The sequence below is a fragment of the Pristis pectinata genome, chromosome 23 (genome assembly GCF_009764475.1).
Source record: "Pristis pectinata isolate sPriPec2 chromosome 23, sPriPec2.1.pri, whole genome shotgun sequence".
In the NCBI taxonomy this organism is placed as follows: Eukaryota; Metazoa; Chordata; class Chondrichthyes; order Rhinopristiformes; family Pristidae; genus Pristis; species Pristis pectinata.
Window position 1 is genome coordinate 10,350,938 of NC_067427.1, and position 19,778 is coordinate 10,370,715.

The window sequence follows — 19,778 nt, forward strand, 5'->3', positions numbered from 1 at the left end:
AACATCAAAGCCTGTACAGCACCAATAGGATCAGGAATAAAACTCTCCCTCAGTAATGTATCACATTTTATACACACGTACATCAAAATTAATAAGATCCAACATTTTCATGTTCCACATAAAAATCAAAAAACCTGCAGATGCTGGAAATCCAAAATAAAAACAGAAAATGCTAGAAACAACAGGTCAGGCAGCATCTGTGGAAGGAAAAGCAGAGTTAATATCTCAGTTCAAAGACCTTTCAAGAGAATGGTAGAAATTCAGTTCTGAGAAAGAGTCTTTGACCTGAAATGTTAATCTTGTTTCTTTCTCCACAGATGCTGCCTGACTGCTGAGCATTTTCTGTATTTATTTCAAGTCCCACAGATCCAGCCTGGGTATCTCGACAGTTTTGCTGTCAGGGTTCCACCTCAATGGGAAACGAGTAAATCTTCAGTAACACACAATACGCACCAAGTCTGAAATTCTATTCAAACCCTCGTTATACCTCTTACTCCAAAAGGGTTTATAATTTTAAGCCAAGCTTCACATTAGGTATTTCATACATTGAGAATATTTGAACAAAACCAAAGTATGATGCTTTCATTGTCATTTATTATGGTCCAAAAGTAATTTGTTTCAATTTACTATTGAACTAATTAAACATAATGCAACACACAGTCAAAATAACTGTACACTTATGTATTAAATATTTCATGATATTTTTAAGCAGCATATTGCGATGCAGTTACAGTGATAACTTTCTAACCAAGCAGTGCCACTGAAATCTACTGTTCTCTAAGGCACAAAGATAGTGACCTCACTCCAACATGGTAACTTTCCCCATATTTTGAATGAATCCATTTGAGGTAAAGGAAATAAATACAATTTGGAGAATGTGAGATGTGCCCAGTTGTTTCTGCAGGACTGGATCTGGTGAAAGGCCAGTAACATTTTAAGCAGAAAAGTAGGTGTCATTAACATGTCTCTAAACAAAAGTGATTTCTCCCCCTCTTTCCTGAAACTGGGAGATTTTGCTTCACAGGCTGCTTTTGCCTCCCACTCAAATGACCATGTGTGGGCTTAGAGACTGTGATAATAGGTCAGTCAGACATAAGGGCCAGCACAGCAGAACTTAGATCCCACCTTGGCAAATGCTCACAAACACAAGCTTTTCCACACAGGTCATTGGTTGCAATCTGAAGCAGGAACACTGCCTGGTTTTACTAAGTTTAGTGGAGAAACGAGCAATTACCATAGCTAACACTGCCTCAGGTATCATATCCCAGGTAAGTTGGCACAGTTCAGGGAATGAAGGAAGGACTCCTTGTATCAATGCAAGCCTAATAGGAAGGGAGAGAACTAGATATCAGCTGAGACTCAGTGGCTCTGAGATGGAAGATTGTGGGTTCAAGGTATACCTTTGGACAGTGGTTTCCAGACTGTTTTCAGGCAACCCACTTTAACAAATGGTTCACCCACATAATTCAATATTAACGAGTTGTCTGGTCTATGGTCTGGTGATTATTAAAGGAGTGAGGAGAGCAACCCATTTTTTAACATCCCACCCACGGATCATAGTCCCCACTTTGTAAACCAATGCCTAAGAGACACTGGGCACAAAATCTAAGATGGCACCTCTGTACAGTACGGAGAGAGGGCTGCACTATTGGAGAGCTAAGACTAAGGGCTTCCTCTGCTCTTTTAGGTGAATGATAGTTGAAGAAGAGCAAGGACATTGTCTATGATGTCCTGGGCACTATTTATCACAAAAAAATTAGATAATCACGTGTGCAATGCTGCTTGTCACACTCCCTGTTACAACAGTAACCACACCACAAATGTACTACATTAGCTGTACAATGCTTCAGAATGTCCTGTGGTCATAAAAGCATTATTTTAACTTGAAAAGTAAAGAGAACCATCATTTTATGAAAGACCTCTTTTGAAACGCTTGGAAAATATGTTGTACAGAAGTCCGTAACAACTCTTTCAATTTATTTAGACTGCTGGAAACACTTGTCCAGATTGGAAGGGCTGGGACTGGTTAATTATGGCATTAGGCCATCAGGGCTGCAGGCAAGCGCTAACCATGGTGAGAAGCTTGTGTATTACAAGGGCTCAGAGACCATTGGTTTTACCAGCTGGTACCCACGGTGGTTTGAACATTAATGGCTTATTTTTCTTTTTGATGGATGTTTTCCATTTCATGATTTCACAATCTTTCATCTGCAATGGAGCAGTTTGTGTGCTGCTCTCTTTGCTCTCTCTTGGTTCCTCTCTCTTGTCGCACTGAGCATACCTGTTATTTTTTGCAGCTTCATACTGGGCTAACTCGATGATGCCAATACCATCTTTTAAGTAATCTAGAGCAATTGGTAGGATGCTGATCACACCCCCATAGTGGTGCTTTGCTTCTTCACAGCTCAGGTGGTTCACTTCATCATGTGGATATCTGCATCACAGTAACACAGCAATGAAACAATGGCTTCAGTATACCATTGAACTTCAGACAGAACTACTCCCTCACAAAACTTCCGAACTGCTTTTCTTCAAAAAATTAGGATGAGATTATAGGTGGGAAGTGGGATGCAGTGTAATGTAACTCGTTTGTTCTAGCTTTGTGGCAGTTAGCTGTGGAATTATTCTGTTGCAGAGTTACTGCTAATACCCATAGATTTGAAGCCCTATGGTATGAATAAAAGATGGTCTCTTTAGGCACTCTGGTAAACTCATTGCTCTCATTTGAATCCACAATTTCTGCTTGTGCAGAATTTTAACCCAATGAAAGCAATGGATAGAGAGAACGAATTGGGCTGTGGGGACATTTTCTTCTCTTTCCAAACCAGTGCTGCAATGACACCTCTCTCCCTCTCTCTCTCTTGCTTTGGCTCTCTCTCCCGCTCGCACTCTTTCTTGCTCTCTCTCTCTCTCTCTCTCTCTCTCCCTTCCATGCAGCACAAAACCCCTCACATTCAGATGCCCACTTGGTCAATCAAACAATTGCTCCCTGAGATATCAAGTGGAAAAATTTCCTGTAATAGATATTAATGGGAAGGTCAATGTGATGGGTTCCATGGTTTGGGTCTCCTGGCCCTAATCGCCCTTTCATCAGGGAGCTGATGGGAACTGATGTATTCTCTCCCTGAATGTGTTAGTTCGTCGAGAACTTGCCAGCTAATCTCATCAAAAAGACCATTGGATGCCTCTAAATGGTCTCCTGATCTGAAAACCAAAGAGGCAAATAACACCCAAACCCCAATTGAGGGAGGTCGTCCACAGTCATTTGGGGGGATGCTGCATAAACTATATCAACAACTGAGCACTAAAGCAATTGGATGAATAATAATTAAGCATGGAAAAGATAGCCAAGGCTACTATTGAAGTACTCAGCCTAAATTGTAAGGAGATCATCTTTATCCATGGAGAATGCAGAAGATACTAGCATTTCAGGAACATTCCAAAAAATAACAAAGGCAAATGCCCTTCGATTCTGTGAGCTAATGTTATGGTTTGGTAGCTGCACACTTCTTTGAGAGATTCTTTGACTGTTATTATCTATAATATATGGTGTTTGGATTTTATGTGGGCGCTTTATTCTGTCTTGAGTTGGATTTCCTGCCTGCGTTGGTTGTCAATGCAGACAGCAACTGTCAGTATGCCTCATGCCCTTAATGTGCAGTGATGCTCACACAAGAGGATTAATGATTGTGATGCTGTTACTGCAAGTTCCCTGCAAGAAGCAATCTGCATTTAATAACTGGAGATTAAAATGCCCACTGATTTGATAAGAAAATGCCCCAAGAGGTTTGAAAACAAAGTCTGTTCATGTTCTCTGCAGCAGGGTTTATAAAATTATATACCTTTCTTGAAGGATGGGGAGTGAAAATACATTGTGGTAACAAAACCATCAAGTTTTTCAAATAAAGAAGTCACAACTGACATTTTGGAGATTTGAAATTGAATTTCTTTGTCTCACTAATCAGCTTTCCAATACTCAAATATCCATCCAGACATTCTATGTGGCTTGGAGAAGCACCATTAGCTGATAAAGAACAGGAAGCTTGCAGGCAGATAGTGCACATCATTCAAGATTATTATGGACTGCATGGACTGCTTTATTTGCAAAAATATTAAGTCACATTGCACACCTACCACCCAGTACTAGAGTCATAGAGTACTACAGCACAGAAACAGGCCCTTCGGCCCACCTAGTCCATGCCGACCTGATCTTTTGCCTAGTCCCATCTACCTGCACCCAGGCCATATCCCTCAAACCACTTCCCCACCCCCCATCCATGTACCTATCCAAACTTCTCTTAAATGTTACAACTGAACCTGCATCTACCACTTCCGCTGGCAGCTCATTCCACACTCGCACCACCTCTGAGTGAAGAAGTTTCTCCTCAGATTCCCCTTAAATACTTCACCTTTCACTCTAAACATATGACCTCTAGTTCTGGTCTCACCCAACCTGAGGGGAAAAAGCCTGCATGCATTCACCCTATCTATACACGTCTAACACATAACCTCCCAACTCTTCTACTCAATACCCTGATTTATGAAGGCCAATGTGCCAAAAGCTCTCTTTACAACCCTACCTACCTGTGACGCCACTTTCAAGGAATTATGGATCTGTATTCCCAGGCCCCTTTGTCCTACTGCACATCTCAGAGCCCTACCATTCACTATGTAAGTCTTACCTGGTTTGTTCTCCCAAAGTGCAACACCTCACACTTGTCTGCATTAAATGCCATCTGCCATTTTTCAGCCCATTTTCCTAGCTGGTCAAGATCACGCTGCAAGCTTTGATAGCCTTCCTTGCTGTTCAGGACACTTGTATTTATGTATCTCACATTGGGAATTTCACTAATTTCATGGGTGTGTCTATAATAAGGCCAGGTGGCCTATATGTTACTGGAAAGTAGTGTGCACATGAAGTGTTAAGTATATGTAAAAGGGAGAAGGGACTGCAGCTTTATATTGATTAAATGGAGAGGGATGGAAGGAGCTTTGCATTGGTTTAACCACTGAATGCTTCTTTGCTGTTTAGTGTAAGTAATTCTGCATCGTTTGGTGGGTACATTGTTCGTTTATACTCTCAGTGATGTTATAGCTTCTGCCTTGTTTAGGGAGCCCAACTCACATATTAGTTCAACAAAAACTGAAACTAATTATCTGCGGGGGATTTAAGAACTGGAGCCCCAGTGTTAACTGGAGATGGGTGGGGTGGAAGGAGGAGGATTTTTATCATTATCAATCCACCTCCACATAACTGACCGTGCAGTGCGAGGCATGAGTAACCTGAGCTTCTGGGTCTTCGTGATGTGCTACTAGTTAACTGCACCTCTGGAGTGGACAGAAAGCAATGGGATGTCAGGGGCCGAACTTGGGTGGCAGGATGTTGTCCTTTGGCTGACACCAGTGGAGTGTCACTGGTTACGGGAAAAACAATGTGGAGGGTGTTTCAGGAAAGTCCAACTAAAAGGAAGGAGTGTGGTGGTTGAGGGGGTGATGGGTCTAGTATACAACTTTCATCATGGGGTCCAGGAAGAGCACTCAACATCCTGACGTCAAGAGGAAAACTTTTTTAAAAACTTGCATCTGATTGGGCTGATTCTTCATTCTAGGCCAGTTGGTCGTTTCTGCTTCATGTACCTGATTCTTAGCCCTGGATTCTCTTCCCAACGACAGGAAAACCACAGGGACATCCCTCAATCAGGCCAGAGTTGAATGTGTAGTTGGGACTAGAAGTCACCACACTCACTCTGTGAATTTAGTGAATGTTTTCTTACTTTAATATGTTCTGATTTTACAAAGTCCCCAGTTCAGGAACAGGTTAACCTTTCAAAGGCAAGGGAGTACATTGGTCATATACTGAGACAGGCAAGGATTACTTCAATAGTGAGATAAGGAAAATGAGTTAAATCCAGAATATGCAATACGTGAAGTGAAGTTGCATTAATGGTGCTCTTCAGAGTACAGGGAGAACTCCCATGAGGTAGTAATGAAAGCACTCAGAAGATGGGTGAAAGAACAGGGCTGAATCCTTGGTGGCACTGATGGTGGAACTGGAGAGAGGAAGGAACTCTGAAGACTAATCCTCTCTGATGATGAATGCCTTATGGATCTACCAACGGGTAGCACCTGCTTGGCTTTTGCTGTTCGTATCTTTGCCATTCATTTATTCTTCCTGAGGCAATTCGAAATATCTCCTCTGGATGGCGCAGTTGTGGAGCCAAAGTCATGAATTTACTCAGAGGCTGTTACTGTTGGATTCCTCAGAACATTGATTCATGGCCCTTTGGTTCACTCAGTGACACTCTTGTTCGTGTCTGCGTCTTGTTGTATTGGTACTCTACCACGGTGGCCCAGTTCTGGACAGAATTCAGAGCCTTGTAAAGAGGAGATGCCCTCTGGCTTCAATGAGAGCCTCCTGAGACTGGTTGATCCGGGCTGAGGACTGGTGCAGTATAGATGCTATTGTGGAAGGTCTGAGAGCACTCGTGCATTATCTGCTGCTTGTGGTCACACATCAGATGCACGTATTGAACGGTTCCCTTATACGATTGAGATGGACTCTTGACCTCACAATCTACCTTGTTATGACCTTGCACCTTACTGTCTACCTGAAATGCACTTCCCTGTAGCTGTGACTATTTACTCTGTATTCTGTTACTGTTTTTACCCTGTACTAGCTCAATGCACTCTGTACTACCTCAATGCACTGTGTAATGAATTGATCTGTATGAACGGTGTGCAAGACATGTTTTTCACTGTACCTCGGCAGGTTTTCCTGGTGTGAGACAGGAGAATACCAGGGCAATGAATGCACAGAAAATGAAACCTCCCCCTTGAGGAAATTTGGTGATGTAGCCAATCTTGAGTGTGCTCACTCATTAATTGACAGCATCTTTGCAGGAGGTGGTTGAGTTGCAAGAAACCATCCATCATGTGCCTGATCACTCCAGGGTCAGCATGCTGACTGATGTTATCATTGACAGCGTTTTGGCCACAGGCTATGTTTTGCAGCTATGGGCGATATGTGTGTCCTGGTACTCCACTCCAATTCTTGCTCCAACAGAGGATGTAGGTCAGTGATGAGTGTCTGTCTGTACTTACCTTCTTCAGGTTAGAAGGTGACTGGACTAACAGAGTCACTGGTCCTCGCCAAAACGGCAACTTTCTGACCTCCTACTTGTTCGTGAAGCCAGACCATCCCCAGTGAAGCTGCTACCTCCAAGTAAAGAAGACACCTTGCCCGTGAAGCCATTCTTCATTAGTGAAGCTAGTCCACCAGTAAAACCATTACCTTGCTAGTGAAGTCAATCCTTCATGAGTGAAGCCATTCTCTCACCTGTGAAGCCATTCCCTCATCAGTGAAGCCATTACCATGCCAGTGAAGTCAGTCCCTCAAGAATGAAATTAGCCCATTCCCTCGCCAGTGAAGTCAGCCCCTCACAAGTGAGGTAAATCCCTCACCAGGAACCCCCCAAGAAGCAATGGGGTCTCTGGCTCAGTTTTGGACATGGAGTGGAGGTGGGGGGGGGGAACTATCCAACAACACCTCCAAATCCTTGACTTCTGCAGCCAAGCAAGACATGGGCAGCATGCACATTGGAACACCACCTCAGATGCAAACAAATATTGGCCTCAGCCCCTAGTGTGTGTCATACTATATGGGATTTTACAGTATAAATCATTTTTACATTATAAAGCCAGTTCCTCTCCAAGTTGCACACCATCCTGACCTGGAGATATATCACTATTCTTTCATCATTGCTGGGTGTAAATCCTGGAAATATCTACCCAACAGCATAGTGGGAGTAACTTCAGTAGAAGGACCGCAGTGGTTCAAGGCAGTGGCTCATAACAATCTCCTCATGAGTAATTAGGGATGAGCAATAAATTTCAAAATGAATTTAAAAAAAATGTAAGGTCTGAGAAGGCAAGGTGCACCAGCTCAGGGTGAAGAGATTGCACCTGAATCTGCTCAGTTTTTCTACATGGAAAGCTGGTCTGTGATCTCTCTGCTAGTTGCCTTTGAGATTTGCCCGTGGGCAGCTGTTAAATATGCTGCAGGTTCCTATGGCCATGGTGTGAGATCAATGACTGATGAATGTGAAAAATCTGTTGAGAAAACATTGTCTGATTCACAGAGCAGATTTTAGAACCACGGCTTGGTAAAAGAGGTTTTAAACAATGGCTGAGCTCTAACTTAACCAAATCAGAAACAACAGTCATAAAACAGCATAAATTGACAGAATATTCATTGGTCATGCAAGTGAGAAATCGTTCTATCGAGAGATGCAAGGTAATGTAAAATTATACAGAATTCCAAAAACAGCCAAAGAATTACCTAATTAAAAATCAAATTAGAGACTGAAATAGCCAAAAGATTATTTACCTGATTATCTGTCAAATTAAATACGCCATCTAGGACAAAGTTATCCATTTATGTCTATTGAACTAAATAATTAAAGTTTAACTAACTATCCACTCAGCTGCCTACACAAGGACTGAACATGACAAACCTATTTTCTGGGTGGGGTGTTGGGTGTTGCAGTCTGTCTTTAAGCCTTGCGTCATCAGTACCTGTACAAGGGTTGATCATGTGATCTCCTGCACATGTGAATGAGACCAGCAGGGAATGGGTTTTGCTGGTGGAGGGTAAAGGAGATAGGCCAGGCAAATCCCCTAGCAACCGTTACTTTCACATAAGCAGCAGCAAAAAAAAACCTGGCCACGTGATCAGCACTGAACTTATTTTCCTGATGCCCAAATCTTCTGAGGACTCTCAGTCCCTCCACTCCTTAGCCCTTTTATTTGAAGCTCTGGAGGTAGGTGCTACTGTTACTATTCCACAAGGTGTGGATGCCCCATTAGCCAGCGGAGAAAGGGTCACCATTTGCCCAGTATCTTGTAGTCAAGGAAGCTGAGCAGTGTAGGTGAAAGTCTATTCGCCATCAGCTCTGTAGCATCAAAATCATAGCCAAAATGAGACTCAGAATATCTCCAGCAGCCTTTGCAGAGATTTATTTCAGTGGATATGAGGATCCTCTTTCTTTCCCGACTGTGCAGCCATGTTTCTTTGGACTCCTTATGTGGCTGGACTTCTCAAGGTGCTGTTGAATGCTTTTGATGGATGAGGCGGTGATCAAGAATACATTAAAATATAATATTGCATTATGTTGTCTAATATATCACCTTGTAACGTGACAATTTGTATACCAGCCCTGAGGAGGAATAAACCCTTGGAGAACTGTAAGAAGCAATTGGACTGTCTGTTAAACATCTGTTGGCTACTAATTAGTGCCATTTATTCCTCACTTTTCCACCAATCAAAACAGCTATGTTTGCAAACAATTTTGCTTTATAAATATTATGCCTTGCCTAGAAATATATAATTTTACATATTTGATCCCATATAGTATGACACACACTAGGGACTGAGGCCAATATTTGTTTACATCTGAGGTGGTGTCACAAGATGATAGATAATTGGACCAAATAAGGCAGATTAATTCACCCCATAATTTAATTTTACACATATGGTCTTCACTTTTATATAATAGTTTATTTGATATACTGGGTTTCTTTCTAATGATATCTTAAAAATAGTGAACCTCTGCTGCAAGCGGTAAGATAGAATACGATGGGAAAGTGTAGGGAAATGTCGGCCAGGGATAGGATAGTGGAAGATAATGTAGGCTAGGATTAGTGTAGGGGAGGTGAGTATGTGATAGGATGGGGGAGGATAAGGTTAATTCTGTAATTTTTGACACTTTGCGATCCATATATACACAGACTCAGTTTCTGGGTGTTGCTAAAAGCCAGGTCAGATGGGTTAAACTCACAAAGAAACACTAAAGGAAGCAATCTGAAAGAAGCTTCTTTGTTTGTAATTATCATTTGATGTTGTAAATTAATAATTATATATATAACATATGCATCAGGAGCTTAGGTTTTCATGTAAATTTTTAAACCAAATCATATATTTCTCTGTGAGCTCCACTGAGTTCTTTTGATTTTTCCAGCCAAATTTCCTTTCCTCCTTCACTTGAAAATGAACAACATCAGGGGTTGTTTCTGTTTAAGCAGTTTCAGTAAAACCGATCTTTCTTATATTCCAAATACACGCTGTTGATGTCCTGTTTCCTCTGACCATAATATTTCTGTTCTATTCTCATAAATCTAGTTAGCTTGGTTTGTGAGAAATTTCCCCTCATTATAGCCAGAAGGGGTAGCACTTCTTAGGAGACACATGATGACATTTTGCTTGGGTGTTTCTCACAAAACCTTCTCCCAAAATCACATGGAGGAACCAGAGGATCAATACACCTCCCATGAACATTAAGTGACATGAAAAGAGGTTGCTAGACACTACTGATGCAAGATAGGGGTCGGACCAAATGGAAAGTACCAACTCTGTAACACACACATTAAAAGCTGAAGCATTGATAATGGAATTACCTAGTTGCTTTTCTAATTGCTGTTTTTGGGTTCTTGACTGGGATGAACTGGTCAGCCAGGTTCAAACTTCATAGGAATTAATTGCACTTTGAGGCACTTGGTTTGATTAAGGTAGTATGCAAATTTGTGTATCTACTTTAAGTCAACACCAGCTGAGGTACAGGAACCTCCCATGAGGAACCAGAGGATCAATGCACCTCCCATGAACATTAAGTGACATGAAAAGAGGTTGCTAGATGCCACTGATGCAAGATAGGGGTTGGACCAAATGGAAAGTACCAACTCTGCAACACATACATTAAAAGCTGAAGCATTTTATTTATGCAGATACAGATGAGAAAGAAGTAGGCGAGTTCCTGACTACTGAGGACCCTGCAGGTCCAGAGGTCCAGTGGTAAGATGAGTCTTTCTTTCAAATGTGGGCCAATGGGGCAACGCTAAATCTATACCAAAGAATCTCTAGTCTCACTGCACATAAAATTTTAAGATAGTCTGGTTAGACTGGAGAAATCTAATCAACAAAAAGCAAATGTTTTGCTCCCTTTCAGCACATCAGGTGTTTTCTCAAAATAGATATTTAAATTATATGTATGAACAATTAATGAAAGCTGGGAATTATTGACAAATTGAATAGTATGCTAAATTATTTAACATAGCTGGAAATGACATCTGCCCTATTTTTTGTCTAAGTTATTAATGTGAATACTATTTTACCGAAGTATGTACCATTGAATACAAAGGTTTACTGGAAGCTACAGAGCCTTTCAATCCAAGTTTCTTGTCTGGACACCTTCCATTGAAAGTTGCGCTGTTGCTAGCATGCTATGAGTGATAAGGGATTTGGGTTATGTGGAGAGAGCTGGCATTTTTTTAGAGATAGGAGAGAAGATTAAGGGAAGATTTTTTAAATTGGGATTAAATTCCAGAGGAGTATTGAGAGAGTAAGAAGAAACTGTTTCCACTGTCACTGAGGTTGATATCTAGTGAATACGGATTCAAGATGATTGTTGTTGTTCTTGGCCATTGTGAATTGTGTACAAACACGGCTGTATAAGCAGAAATACCTGACATTCAGCATTCATTAATATTAAAAGACTTTCCACTCAGTTAACAGGGAAGCTCTTTGGTAACAGCTAACAAGTTTGGCCGCAGCAGTAAGATCATTGAACAATGAGGCAACTCTGTAAGAATGTGCTGCCAACAGTAGTTTCTGATGGGAGCACCAAGACATGACTGCATAATCAAGACTGACACTCCAATGTAAATACAGGGCAGTAACATATAGCCAATGCTGCTATTTTTTGAAGAACTGATAAGAGCAGCCAGTTACCATGGTTTAAGAGGATGCTGAAGAATCCCCAGCAATATTCAAAGAAGAGGAGTGAGTCCTCCTAATATCCTACCCAACAATCCTCTCTTGGCCAATTCCATAGATTAATGACTCGTTGGATTCTGGGATCAGCTGTGTACATAATGACTTCCATATTTGCCCATATTAACAGTCATGGCATTTCAATGTAATTCAAACGTGAAATGTTTGTAAAGGAATGATAAGGTGCCAATATAAATGCAAATCTTTCACACTTTCCTTCAGCTTTCTCACAGCTACGCTGGGTGATGCTGTAAGAGATTTAAACCAGGATATTTACATACATTTTCAGGCAGATGGCAGGATTTTCAGTGCTAGTTGAACTAAAATGCATTTAAAATCTTTTATTTACTGAAGACTGCATTATATTTAAGCAATCTGAAATTGATCTACAACATATTTTCAATTGCTTGGTTTAGTTGATCTTTCATTATAGGGTTAAAAATATCCTTAAAAACTACATCAGCCACTAGACTATGTCCCTTCCACAAGGGAACAAGCCCAAGATTGCAATAGGACAATAGTTGAATGCCATTGGCGGTTATACTACAAGACAATGATGCAAAGATCAATCAGGAACCTATTAAGCACATTTCAAAGGTCAATGATAGCACGGTGTGTTTAGAATAAATGAAGCCTGAAACCAAGGAGAAACCTAAGGTCTTGGATGCTTCTTGCAAAACCTTCTCCCAAGATCACATGGAGGAACCAGAGGATCAATGCACCTCCCATGAAAATTAAGTGGCATGAAAAGAGGTTGGTAAACACTATTGGTTAGTGTGTCAACCATGAGTATGCAGGGAAGGGCATTAGTAGGGAATTAGACCATCTTCCTCCCCACCCCAATAATCATTAAACGCATTAGGTACAGGTGCTTTTATGCATATAGGCTATCTGTTTAAGTGCCTCTCTAAAAGCAGTCAAATTTAAATTCTCGCCTATACCCTGACTGGCAGCAAAACCCTGGCAATGTAACTGTGGTGGGCCAAAGATGTATTCTGCATGTCAAATGAATGGCATCGCAAAGTCCTATTTTTCAAAATATGAGGTTGAACTGAAGGCAGCAGAGAGTTAACTAAAACTTCCTAAAGTTAACCTGAAGTAAACATCTGTTGTACTCAGTGCTCATCCCAAAATCTGGGAAAACTTAGCTGAATATTTTAGTTGGAAACTTATTGTGAAGCATGAGAAGCAATGGCGAAAAAAAATGTGTTAAGAAGTTGTCCCACATAGGCTGGCAAATGTACACAAATGAACATTTAATGCATGCAACTGCCAATACACTTAACATATTCATCCATGATTCACTTCTATAAAAACTGTAGGGTCTGACTCATTCCATTGCTGAGCCTCATCATTTTTAAGTGATGTGTTCATAAAGTGGTGTGAATGGTAACATCACACATAAGAGCTGTGGAGGCAGGATGTCATCCACACATCCTATGATCTATTGTATAATAAATCATCTCACTGCAGTCTCTGTCACATTTCCAGTGTCACATGTTCTATACGCAAACTTCTGTGCTGCTCTTTCATCTGAATGACTCAAATTTTCTATTTGTTAAAAAAAATCAACAATGGCCTGAGAGGGAAAGGTGCTAAAGTGAATTGAAATGGGAAAGGGCAAGCAGAACTGAGCTGAGTATTGTATACGCCAAGGATGAGGAGTCCCTCTTTGCTGAGGCTGAGGAATGAAAGAAAGAGAATATTTTGGGGGAGAAAATTGAGAGAAACCTTTGAGAGATGGTGGACATCAAAGATTTCAGAGGAGAAATGAGAAGGAGGGAACAATATGAAGTTCTTGATGGAAAAAGTACCAAATTAGTTAAGAGCCACTTGTTAACACTGCAGGTTGAGAGGGGCATGAGGCAGGAAACACAGCCGGCTGAGAAAGCTTATTGAGGGGAAAGGTGGTGCCCTCCACAAGCTAAGTCAGGCACAAAATGTCAATCAAATCATGTCTGGTAAAGCTGTGGCTGAATGAAAACTTATTCAGAAATGAAAAAACATCTCTAAGACAGTGACTGCTGATACACCGGCAAAGAACAAGAGGGAAGAGGTGAATGGGTTGAGTGGCACAGGAAGAAAGTACCAAGTCCATTCTGGAAGGTAAGGTCAGCAAAGAAGATGGATGGGCCAGTTTGGTTTGCTGCTCATGAGGGTACTTCAATGCACCCACAGAGAATGTCATCAGTTGGTGTATAACTGGAGGTCCATGCAATGAGAATTCAAACCTTGGGCAGTGAGCAGGTTGGGAAAGAAGAGGAATTAATGATGGTTTGGGGTAGGAGGACAAGTTCACCAAGAAAGGAGAAATGAGAGGTGGTATGATTAAGAGGAAAGGGAGGGAAGGGGATATGGATGGGCAGGGGGATTAGGGTGCAGGTCCCTGGGCCCTCCAATAATCATCCACATGTACACATATGCCCCACAATATTAAGGATATGTGTATGTGCCCCTACAGCAGCCAACACATTCAAAGTCCTTTGAAAGGGAGGAGGTGGGAGAGAAGGTCCTGGGAAAGGCCAAGTGAGAAAATATGAGATGGAAATACTGAGCTTGAGTTCAGAGCAGCAAACAAAATGTGTATGGGGAGTATGTTTTTGTTGGACAAAAACTTACAAAGTATTACCAATAGTTTGGCGCTTCAACTGGCTGTCAGGTTTAATTTTCTGAAGCTTAAACTATGCCAAATATTTTTTGAAGAACAATATTCTTTATTGAAACCTGCCAAGTGTGGATAATTGTGAACAGAAGCAGTGGCTCAGTGGTGGCATCCTTATCTCTGAATCAGTGGACAGGATCTATGTGGGCAATCCAGTGCAAAGAGAGTGCTACACCATTGGGAGGTCCCTTCTTTTGAATGAGGCACTTACCCTGTCCAACTGCCTGGTTGGATGTCAAGATCCCATGGCACTATTTCAAAGGAAATGAGGGTGGCTCTTCTGGCCATATTCATGCTCAATCAACATCACCAAAACAGATTACCAGGTATCACAACACTGTTTGTGCAGCAGTTTGCAAATTGTCTGCTCTTTATCCTACTTGAAACCAGTGAGTACACTTGAAAAGTACTTCATTGACTGTAAAGAACTTTGTAACATCCAGAGTTAGTGAAAGACAGTCTATAAATGTGCATTTCCTTTCTATCAATGTATTAAGTGAAATTTCAATCAATAAGGTTTTGGGATACAACTTGTGATCTTTCAGCTTCAAGTGAAACTTTTAACTGTTTGAACTACTGGATCACACCAAGACAATCCTTTTGTTTAAAAAATCATGTATTGTTGTACTTAGGTTGGCTATATTGATGCAAGTTTTAAGCATAGTCTTTTATAGTAATATTTTTACTTCTTACGTGGCTCGGAGGTTTCTCATGTCATGGTTGCAGCTGAGAAGGACTTTGCACTTCTCCAGTACATCATCAGGTGAGCAGGATTTGGGATTTATATCCTGGAGTTGACTACAGAACTCAGTGAGATCTTTGCAAAGATCCAGAAACATGATCATGATTCGCTTGTCGGTTGTATTGCTACAGTGGTGGTCCAGATAATTCTGAACCTACAAAGAAAAGATGTAAAGTAAAAATCTAAGCCAATCTAATAGCATCTGTTAAAGATGACAAAACTAGGATAGATTATTCATAACTCATCTTCATATCATTATTCAAACAGCAATAACTAAATAACTAAGAAGTGCACTCTTAACAATGATATTTCCTGTCATATTCCTACTTTTCCTCAGTGTTAATATGTTATCAGATCTCTCAGGCTCATTCAGAAGGTGTGATAGCTTTGCTCTGTGCCTACAACCCGGTCCTAAAGCACCATCAATGTTACAGGAAAGGTTGACTGAAGATATACAAGAGGGGCAATTTTGTAGCCCCTTAATCAAATTAAATGATTGGTGTCACCAATAACTTTATAATTTAATGTGACTTGAGGGGTTTGCAAGTGTAAACTATGCTTGCTGTACTGTTGCTATGTGTTCCCTGACTGATTTTCATTTTATGGAGTTCCTAATTAAATAATATAAAACTTATTATGCATTTAATAATTATTCATCTTGGAAAAATTGCACATTTCCAGAAAAACAACTATTATCAATTTTGTGCCATTTTCCAGTTAAATATGAAATTTTATATATATATATATAATATGTGTGTGTGTGTGTGTGTGTGTTTGTGTGTGTGTGCGTGCGTGTATGTGTGTGTGTATATATTTGTTGAATTTGTTGCGTCAGTTGAACTGTTAGGTATCAAACCAGATGCAGAGCAAGCCATCCACATAGTAAATTTCCTTTAACTCTGTTCCAACTATGTGCTTGTGATATCATAACATTGTGTGCACTACTTCTAGCAAAGTCTGAAAAGTGGTGTACAAATAACACATTCATTGCTTTACTAGCATAGTGATGAAAGGAAATCTTCCCACTGTGATCTTGCTTCTTTGCAAAAGTTTAATGCACTTCTATTCTTTGGAGTATACACTCCTACTACAACAATCTGTCTGTTTCCATTTCCCCTATCAGAATTACTCTGTCCTCAATAGGTGAACTTGCAATAATACATGGGGTGCTGAATTAGAGGCATAGCTTTATTCCATGGGTGACTTAATAAACAGCCCCTAATACTTGCAGAAAGAAGGCAATTTTATTTTATCATTACAGATGATGTGAAAATGTTAATGACTTAGGAATGGGTATTCTATCACAATAATTACTGACTAAGTTATGAAGGTAAATGGTCCAAAGATTTTCTTTGCCACAAAGTGCAGTAATTAACAAAAGGATGCGGCTGAAATAGTGGAGAAAGTTGTAGTCTTGCACATCACAATCATTAATTTTGAATTAGAAATTGAATGGTCTCTGGTGTAATTACATCTTGGGCTACCGTTCAACAATTCAGGCAAAATAAATAAATATGATACTGGGATAGGTTAATGAAGCTTGTGATTTTTTTCTATGTCCATGGCTGTGCTACTTGTGATTCTTTAAGAGCACAAAATCAATTTTTAACAAAATTAACTCCAAAGCAAAAGATCTCATGCTCAAAATCAAACTGAATCAAGAAAAAAGTCTGTAAATGTAAGCTTGTAACCCTATTCAATTGGTACAGCGGCTCAACTTGTGGGCTGCTGCCTCACACCCCAGTGATTCAGGTTTGATCCTGACATCTGGTGCTGTCTGTGTGGAGTTTGCACATTCCCCCTGGTGCTCTGGTTTCCTCCCACATCCTAAAGACATGCTAGTGGGTTAAATGATCAGTGTAAATTACTCCTAGTATGCAGTGTGTAGATATAATCTGAGGGGAGTTGATGAGAATATGGGCAGAATAGATTACAGTGGACATTAATCAGTGGAATTCATTGCCACAGATGGCTGCGGAGGCTAAGCCATTAAGTATATTTAAAGCGGAGGTTGATAGGTTCTTGGTTAGTAAAGGTGTCAAAGGTTACGGGGAGAAGGCAGGAGAATGGGGTTGAGAGGGAAAAATAGATCAGCCATGATCGAATGGCGGAGCAGACTCAATGGGATGAATGGTCTAATTCTGCTCCTATGTCTTATGGTCTTATGGAATGAGATTGCTCTGAGAGCTGGCATCAACTTGATAGGCTGATAGGCCTCCTTCCGTGGCATAAAGAAATACGGCTAATGTGGTATAGTAATAACATAACAGATTCACCACATTGTAAAACTAGTTTATTTGGCTGTGATTTTGCTTCTGTGTCAGAAGCTTAAAGGTGAACATTCTAGACACTTGGTAGTTCTTTAATCTTTAGATCTAGATCAGATACAGGTCTAGATTTTTTAAAATTGACTTTCAGTGGAAATAACAGTAGGCAAAAATAGTCCTATTAATATAGTTCTGATGAAAGCAGAATCCACTTTTCAGGTTATCTATTAGGTAATCATCTATTATTACCTGAGCAAGAGTGGACACGGGTTGGGTCTTGTCATGGGCATTCTCCCGTGTGTGGTCCAAAGCTGTAATAAAGGTGAATTGTTGCTGCTTGAAGAGCAAGTATCGTTGATCCAGATCTCTTAGGGCAGCCTTCAGCTCATTCATTCCTTTTTAATGGATAGATAAGAGATCTCCATTTAAATCTGATAGAAATGCATGAGTCAAGTGATTCTTTTACCGATCCAGTGGTGTAAAAGGCAAGGGTCTAAATAAAAAGGACCACGAATAACTACATGAAAATGGAAACATTTCAATAATTTGATTGCAAATCTGTGAACTGCTCTCATCATTAAGCCTGGAAGTTGGACCAAAAATATCCCTCAGGACACATAATCCTGGTTTACTTTCAGCTGCTTCCAAGTGACACAGCTTCTAACTTTTATATTTATTTTCCTCACTCTTTTTACCTTCAACAGATATTAGGACTATTTTATTTTGTTGTTCTTTTATCAAGGTTAGGTCTTAATCAAGGAAGTCTCCATCCAGCAGCACCGTGGGAGTACCCTCATCCCAAGGATTACAGTGATTCAAGAAGGCAGCCCACCACTATCTTCTCATGGACAATTATAGAGACTGGCAACTCTCTAGTAATGCCCATATCTCAAAATTTACAATAGTATGAAAAATATTTATACCCCCTTATTCTAGTCCACCAGGGAAAATTCATCAAACAACCCATTCACTAATCTTCTGAAACACCCAGACTGCATCACCCCTCAATGTAACAGGTTCAATAGAATTTAAGTCAAGTTTACAAATTGTGTGCAACATTTAATCTCCAGTGTCAATTTGATAAAGTGATGCTGTACCCTCTCCAAGGTCATCAAATTCTTTCTGAGGTGTGCTGGCCAGAAATAAATGTGATGCTCAATAGGACTAACATATAACCATAATATAGCTTCCATCACCTTGTACTCCAACACTATGAGATGAAGTTCAATATCCATGATCTTTTTATAACTATTTTTGCCCACTCACTTCTCTTTGAGTCATAGAGTTGTACAGCATAGAAATAGGCCCTTCAGCCTACTGTGTCTATGCCGAGCATCATGCCTAACTGTACTAATCCAATTTACCTGCATTAATTCCATATTCCTCTGTGCCCTGCTCGTTCAAGTACCTGTCCAGTTACTTCTTTAATGTTGTTACTGTTCCTGCCTCTATCACCTCCTTTAGCAGCTCATTCCAGATACCAACTACCTTTGTACCCCTTAGATACCCTTTAAACCTTCTTTCTCTCACCTTAAATCTATGCCCTCTAGTTTTTGACACCCCTACAATGGGAAACAGTCTCTGTCTACCTACCCTATCTATGCCTCTCATAATGTTATCATGTCACCTCTCAGTCTCCTTTGCTCCAGGGAAAATGGACCTAGCCCATTCAATCTCTCCTATAAATCAAGCCCTCCAATTCAGCCAACATCCTTGTGAGTATTTTCTGCACCCTCTCTAGCTTAATCACGTCCTTCTTATAGTGTGGTGACCAGAACTACACACAACATTCCAAATGTGTCCTAACCAACTGTAAGCATGACATCCCACTTCTCGTACTCAGTGCCTCGGCCAGTGAAGGCAAGCGTGCCGTATGCCTTCCTCCCCGCCCTATCTACCTGTGTCCCCATTATCAGGGAACTATGTACTTGTACCCAAGGTCTTGCTGTTCAACAAGACTCTGCAGGGCCCTGCCATTCACTGTGTATGTCTTGACCAGGTTTAGCTTCCCAAAATGCCCTGTCCATTTCCTGTTTCACACATAGATCATCGTACTGATCCTTAAAGGGACGTACTATCTCCCTAGCTGCTCCTTTGCTCTTAATATACTTACAGAATTTTTTAGGATTCTCCTTTATCTTGTCTGCCAGGGATACCTCATGGCCCCCTTTTGACCTCCTCATTTCATTCTTAAGTGTACTCCCACACCCTTTATACTCCTAAAGGGACTTGTTTGATTCCAGCTGCCTATACCTGACATATGCCTCCTTCCTTCTCTATGCC

General features: G+C 40.7%; 1 protein-coding gene across 1 annotated transcript; it reads right to left on the minus strand.

Moving 5' to 3' along the window:
- Nucleotides 1–2,100: 2,100 nt before the first annotated feature.
- On the minus strand, nt 2,101–17,888 carry spaca9 (sperm acrosome associated 9). The gene is made up of 3 exons (XM_052037459.1): nt 17,745–17,888; nt 15,180–15,382; nt 2,101–2,434 (listed from the first exon to the last, which is right to left on the minus strand). Exons 1-3 carry the CDS (start codon nt 17,886–17,888, stop codon nt 2,101–2,103), a joined length of 681 nt encoding a protein of 226 aa, XP_051893419.1.
- Nucleotides 17,889–19,778: the final 1,890 nt, after the last annotated feature.